Raw genomic sequence first — 7,050 nt, 5'->3', positions numbered from 1 at the left:
CATCGGCGAAGAGTCAATACGTTGTTTTTATGCTCACGGGTTCAATTGTTCTATACTGCGAATTGGTTGACCAGCATACGTTTCTATATATACAAACAATTCACGATTTTTTTCAATTACAGCTTGCACCTATGGTGAATTTTCGTATTCTTTGAGCAATATTTCATGAAGGGAACATGCGCTATCTGCTTTGAAGAGATAATCTTGCAATTCTTGATTCCAAACTAGATTTTTTTGTGGAGGAAATAAGCCGGCCAAAACTAAAGAAGCGGAGTTTATAGTTCGATCAAGAGCAGCAGATACAGTGAATACTTTGTCAGGTGAATAAGATCCGTCCCCAAGGAGTTTTGCATAACGTCGCCGAAAATATTTCCCCAATTCAAACTGTCTTTGTTTTACTAACTGTAAGAATCTTTTTAGTATCAAATGACTTATTCACACAACTAAAAAAATAACAATCCACTCACATTAGTTAGCTGGCTTCAGCCCTCCGGCCAATGCACTTTGTCTTTGTACGGGTCTGTTACAAATGTTTTACGTATCGTTCGATCTCCGTGCCGAAAATTCAAAAAAAAACTCCGATGTATGCAGTCACACCACATGCTCGTGGTTTTGTTCAATCTGAGATTACTAAGTTTCCGTGAGTAATACGCAAGGTGGCAGCACCTTAAATGGTGTTTTTATGCACAAAGTAGATATTTGAGTGTAAATTATGTTAGTGGCGTATCAAAATGAAGGTTTAAAACAAATACATGGTCAATATAGAGCGTGTGGTGTGACTGTATGTATGAGATTCATATTATACATATAACAAATAACATCAACGAAAACACAATTTGCAAATTCAATCAATTCCAGCAAAAAAAGAAACTTTTTCCACTTACGGTTTGGCAACAGAAGCACTATCCAAATCATTGTTAAGCGCAGCACAACACTCCAACAACGTTCAATGTAGTCTGAAGACAATCCGTGTCGAACACCTATTTATATACAGAAAATGTGTTCAAAACTACAAAAAAATGCCAATATTACAAAATCCAAAGGTTATGACGGCTGGCGACAGCAGGCGCGTGTGACGAAAGCATCCTAGTGCTGAAAGTCGAGCTCCCCCATATATGAATGGTTTGGAGCGAAAATGTAATACAGAAAAGTTGAGCGGAAAAATGTCGATGATGAATGAGCAGAAAAGGAATAACTATATAGTAAACTGTATAGTAAACTAAAGTGAACTATAGTCCCTTTTCATTTGACATTTTTCCGCTCAACTTATCTGTATTACATTTTCGCTCCAAACCATTCATATACAATACACGCAATTTCAAACTTTTTCCCTCGGCGGGTATCTAGTATGAATGATATTTCGCTAGAAAGTCCCTAGCTCATAGGCCCAAAAAATGTATTCAAAATTGGACATCGGTCAACCGTCTGCACAGAAATAGCCGCTTGAAATTCGTGGATAGTTCTCAGTTTTTTACATTCAAAGATTGCTGAACGTGCCCCTTCATCTTGTTTTTAAGCTACTCGTCGGGACTTTATCAACGATACCAAGAACGTCAAAATTGGACCATCCGTTCATGAGTTATGGTGATTTGAAAATTTTGTATCATTTTCTTTAATTTTTAATCAACACTTTACGATAGTTCTGTTTTAATCTACAAAAATCAGTTGATACAATTTTCTCAGTTTGCGCCCAAAAAACAATAAGTCAGAACTTGTGATATCAATTTTTAAAAAATAATTTCGGAACAATTCAAACTTAGTTGGAAGAGTGTAAAATAAGCCAATTGAAATCGCTTCGAATGATTTAAAAAAGGACAAGATGCCTTACATTCGTAAAGTTAACTTTTCTACACTCCCAAACATATAATTTCCAATTAAATCCAATTCTCCATGCATTGAAATCAGGAAAGAATTATATTTTAATCAGACCTTAATATCGAAGCGATTTCAATACTCTGTTTTTCATACATTGTGACATAGCAAAATTCTTACCGTGTTTTTTGCGTACAGCGTATAGTGTACCACGCGCCTACCCTACATACCATAAATAACGCTAGAACTCGCGATTTTCGGCGTTTAAAAATCGAAAAAAACTGCTTTTTTAATAGATCAAAAAATCGAGGCGATCCCAATACTTTTCTTACACGATGGTCGTGTGGAAAAGTAATATGAGAAGTTTTGAGAATTGACTTTTTTAAAGTTTGTTCATTTGATAAATTCATACAAAAGCGATTTTTCTGTTATTTTTCTATTTCATTAATGTGGATTTAGGTTGGAATTCATAATTTGGAGAAATACAATAGAAAAATAGAATGTTCAAAGCACAAAGTATATTTTATTGATCGTGTCATATTAAAAGTTTACAATATAAAAAACATCTTTCGTTGTTTTGGTCTAAACATTATTACTCAATCGACAATTGACACTCTGATTCAAAGTCTACAGGCAAAATATCTTTACATAATTCATAAAATTGATTGAGTGGACATTTTGTACCACAATTTGGAATATTTATTGGATTCAGATTCAGATGTTCTGCTGTTGAATTTCTATAAAATTGTACGTAAAAAAATGCGTTTCATACAATTCGAAGAGAAGACCGGATGAATATGGCGGAATGTGTAGCTGAAATTGTTGAAATAAATTTTTAAATGCCGTTGTAAAGATAATATTATTCTATGTTCAAAGTAAAGAATTACATCGAAAACTTCAAGGCTAAAATTACGACCAATAATGAAATTTTATTAATTCGAATATTTGTCAGAAGAAATGACCAAAATTGAGAAAATAGTATACGTTCTGTTCATGAGTTGCTCGACTTCAAGTGTCCCGTGTAAATCCTTCAATTGTTCTATGCTGCGAATTGGTTGACCGGTATGAGTTTCTAAATATCCAAATAATTCTCGATTCCTTTCCATTAATGCTTGCACTTTTGGAGATTTCTGATATTCTCTCAGAGCTTTTCCGAACCGTGGACATCCCTTCAACAATTATGAGATAATCTCTTGATCTCGGTACAATATATATTGGAATTGGATCCCAAATTCTGCCCAATTCTTGATTCCAAATTCGATTGTTTTGTGTGGGAAATAAACCGGTCAACACTAAAGAAGCGGAGTTTATAGTTCGATCAAGTTCGGACGATACAGTGAATACTTTGTCTGGTGAATAAGAACCGTCTCCAAGGAGCTTTGCATAACGTCGACGGAAGTATTTCCCCACTTCATACTGTTGTTGCTTTCCTAACTGTAAGAATTTTTTTTGTATCAAATGACTTTTTTCACACAATTAAGCAAAAACACTTCACTCACATTCGTTAACTGACCGAAACCCTGTGGCCAATGAACTTTGTCTTTGAAGAGGTCATTGTTATAAGCTTTCCAAATAATTCTGTCGCCATGCCGAAATATGAGCTGTGCAAATATCAACCTTTCCTTCGTTTGATTCACTGCATTGCATCGAACTAACTCAAAGCACAACAAAAAACAAAAACACAGCTAAAAGTATCATTACTAAGCAATGCGTGTGTATTTAATAAGAACAGCAACAACTTTGTACGCAGTCCAAACCCAAATTGTGTTGAACATCTTTCTATACTGATGTAGGCAGTGAGTGTATTGTTATCAAAAAATGGCAATACTTCGAGAAAAAAAAATCATAAAAAGAACACAAAAACAGATTCGGAACAAATCTCGTTTTCTGGTTGATTGATTCATTTTTTTCTCGATAGGCTGTGCTTCCTTATCTCTTTTGGACTCTCATTCAATGAAGATCAATTTGACCTCACCGTGTAAGGTCTACGGCAGCGCGTAACTTTCGAACCGAGTACGAAATAATAATACAGTCCATTTAAAACTATCTCAATCAATTTCCGTATGAATGTGAGAATCGAAGACAATTTATATGTCAATTGCAAACTCAGCTTTGGTTTAATTGCCTTTTTGTTTCACACAACTTCATTTATTGTGCCATTGACATATTACAAAAGTGATTTTTTTTTCATTTACAATGGAATTTTTTTTATTGAAACAAAAGTTGGCATAATATTTAGTCAGCTATGGAAAAATTAATTTTCAATTGGCTCAAATTCTTCTTGGTGTCGCCAAATCCAAACGGCATTAGGCGGCTTAAATTTCGCTTTCATTCGTTACTTATTGCAGAAATGACCATGTATGCCACCGCCTTCATTTTCAAACAATATTCCATTAAATATTATGACGTCAAAGCGAATTACTGAATAAGTTTTGTTTGATTATTAATTAATTCGTATGTTTCATTGGGTTATTCGAAGCTATTATGTGTAATTACACATAATGAGCGCTTGTTTTAAACTGATTCAATATATACGGTGATAATATGATGGAATGCAAGTAAGTAATGTTCATACAATCGAAAGTTAATTTAATTAGTTTTTCAGCACACAGCGTGCAATGCAAGATTTAGCATGAATTCAGTCACTAACGCAGTACATGAATGATATAGGCTAATCTTGATAATAATTAAATGCGTATGTCGTTCAATTATATTTTTCCGTCGGAATGTGTTATCAACCATAGAATTTCAGAGGCTATTTACATTAGCGGAGACGGTTCAACTTATCTACTTATCGTAGCCCATTCATTTTTGGCACTATGTGTGGTCAATGCTCTTTATTTCGCTAGGGAATTTCACGAAAACAAAAACAAAAATAAAAAAAAGTAGAATGTTTGATAATAAATGTGTTCACATTTTGCATAAGCGCAAGCTACGGTGTGAAGTTGATAAGGCCTTGCCTCTTCTCTCTGTACACGATAATATAATCTTATTATATACGTATTTGCGAATGTTGGCGTCATCAATGTGTGAATAAATTCCCAAGACACACAAACAAGGCGCGCATCATGTAGTAAAGAGAAAAACGAGCGAAAATTCGTGTGAAACCTAAGAAAGAATTGTTTATTTTTTCGACCAAAAAAAAGGTTGTGTCTTAAAATATTTGTGTCATAAATTTCTTGGAATATTCGTAAACAACAAAAAGAACGGCAGTCGCAGGTATCGTTCGGATAATCGTTGGCTTCAAGCCATTGTATAAGGCACTAATTCCCTCGGTTCGCGCAATATTCAGTCCCATTACAAACATATTCGTTTTGATATTACTAATTTGAACTCGACTTTTAATCACATCAGCGGGAAAAATAGCGGTCCATAAGCAAATGCCACCGACCGAACCAGCAGCCATTGTCCGCAACAATCCAATGTCATCCTTCTTCTGATCCGGCCTATAAGACGAAACGAATGACAAATAAAATTTAAAGAAAAAAAATGACGCACATTTATAAAAGTAGAAGGAATTTTAATGGGCTTACTTTCGTAGGAATTCCCTTGTGCCCTCGTAACCGCCAAAGAAGAAGAAATATCCGGGCATTTCACGAGCTAACGTTGGTCCCAGTCCTCTATAAAAACCTAAAATGCCTTCTTGCTTGAAAATTTGCCGCGTCAGCTGGAATGGGGTGATGTGTTTTGTTTGCGTTTGGTTGTTTATGTTCTAAAAAAAAAAACAATAGCAACAAAGTCAGTGTCAAGGCCATAGCCACGGTTATTAGATGCACAAATTACCGCCACTTCACGCATCGACTGCAGTTTACATTTCACTAATTCCGTCGGGCACAACGTGAACGATGAGAAAAAAGAGGCTATCACACCGGCCATTGCGTTACTATACGGTGTAAAATGTGTAACAAAATATCAGTCACGTGTTTTTTTTCTGTTTCATTTCATAAGCCGATCGAGCTTAATACAATCGATTGACTAATTTGATTACGTGTATCCTAATTTAATTTACCTGAGCGACGAGAGTTCATCAACGCTTTTGTGACCTTCAATGTTTGCAATGAATTTTTGACACGCGCCATAACCTTTTAGGGGAGAAATGAAAAGTGTGAAATACCGAGATAAGTTGTGATTCACGTGACTTAACGAGGCAGCTGTACGGCACTGTAATGTGATTTTCATTACCAGCAAATAGGATAGAGTTTTCGGCAACGTTTGCTGCGATTGAAGGCAAAGTCCCGGCATATAAACCACGAATTACACCATCCTTTTTAAATGTTTGCATTAAACAGTCTCCCATTCCTTTATAGATGGTTGGGAATGATTGCATTTTTACTTTCACTGTGTCTAACGGCTGACTCACATACACCAACGCGATCCCACCTTTGAGAAGAAAAAAATTATAATCCATTGAAAATAAGCACACATTCCAAGTAGAAAAACAACAAGTAACATTAACATGCAACAGCATTTCCGTGTATTCGAATCAGTCCCATTGGAATTTCATGATAAATTGGTTAATGTGCTCACCCAGTGAACCAGCTGTGAGATCGATAACACCCGCCTTAAAGTGTTGTTCGCGCTTTTCAGAAACTTTTGTCGTTGCAATGCCCGCAGCCGTTGTCGATTCACTCAAACCCGTTGTTTCCATCATTTTGCCTGTTTAATTTACCGAATCTAATTCGTATTTATGTGAATAAATTGCAGCAGCAATATTTCCGTGTTAAGCGAACGCAGAAAAAAAATACAAAACTGTAGCGCGCAAAACCCGGATCTCGTATATTATATCAAAACTGCGCAACAGATGGGCTTCAAATGCGGAACTGTGCAAATATTTTTCCGACTATTGTGCTAAATCAACTTCTGATTTTTTCCACTGTAAACTGACAACGCCATAGATAAGATGAGCCCAATGAATTGATAAGGGGATAAAAACAATGTATTGCCTTCCGACAGCATGCAACAATCGTACCGTGCAACAAACACATGCTTCCACTGACATTTCGGCTGATGTAAATAAATATCATATGTTGAAACCCATTCAATCGGTCTCTATGTTAGACGTCAATGTGAACAGGCGCTGCCATCTGGATGAAAACGTTCATTGACAGCCCGTACACATTCAGACACAACTCACATGTGCTGAATGACAATTAGATCGTTTAAATTTAAATTTTCGTTCCACATCCATCCGGCTGAGCAATACGGATGTGCACACGAATTATCGGAGATGAAAAAAAT

General features: G+C 35.8%; 1 protein-coding gene and 1 long non-coding RNA gene across 2 annotated transcripts; both read right to left on the bottom strand.

Moving 5' to 3' along the window:
- Positions 1-2,308: 2,308 nt before the first annotated feature.
- On the bottom strand, positions 2,309-3,501 carry LOC129567817 (uncharacterized). Its single transcript, XR_008687885.1, has 3 exons — positions 3,312-3,501; positions 2,700-3,246; positions 2,309-2,625 (listed from the first exon to the last, which is right to left on the bottom strand). It is a non-coding gene; the product is annotated as an uncharacterized LOC129567817 (long non-coding RNA).
- A 1,407-nt stretch (positions 3,502-4,908) lies between these two features.
- Positions 4,909-6,830, bottom strand: LOC129567816 (mitochondrial ornithine transporter 1). Its single transcript, XM_055445168.1, has 6 exons — positions 6,340-6,830; positions 5,995-6,192; positions 5,822-5,894; positions 5,596-5,695; positions 5,346-5,524; positions 4,909-5,258 (listed from the first exon to the last, which is right to left on the bottom strand). Exons 1-6 carry the CDS (start codon positions 6,461-6,463, stop codon positions 4,967-4,969), a joined length of 966 nt encoding a protein of 321 aa, XP_055301143.1. The 5' UTR covers positions 6,464-6,830; the 3' UTR covers positions 4,909-4,966.
- Positions 6,831-7,050: the final 220 nt, after the last annotated feature.

Source organism: Sitodiplosis mosellana, unplaced genomic scaffold, assembly GCF_009176505.1.
Source record: "Sitodiplosis mosellana isolate CC-2019 unplaced genomic scaffold, AAFC_SMos_1.0 Smas_scaffold_12, whole genome shotgun sequence".
NCBI classification, from domain to species: Eukaryota; Metazoa; Arthropoda; class Insecta; order Diptera; family Cecidomyiidae; genus Sitodiplosis; species Sitodiplosis mosellana.
This window is presented reverse-complemented; position numbering and strand designations above follow the sequence as displayed.

Excerpts from the sequence above, each read along its gene's own strand:
- LOC129567816 (XM_055445168.1), bottom strand. The coding sequence starts at position 6,463 with ATGATGGAAACAACGGGTTTGAGTGAATCGACAACGGCTGCGGGCATT. Across the intron at positions 5,895-5,994 it reads AAACTCTATCCTATTTGCTG|GTTATGGCGCGTGTCAAAAA; the intron begins GTAATGAAAATC and ends CTCCCCTAAAAG. Across the intron at positions 5,696-5,821 it reads GATGAACTCTCGTCGCTCAG|TAACGCAATGGCCGGTGTGA; the intron begins GTAAATTAAATT and ends TACACCGTATAG.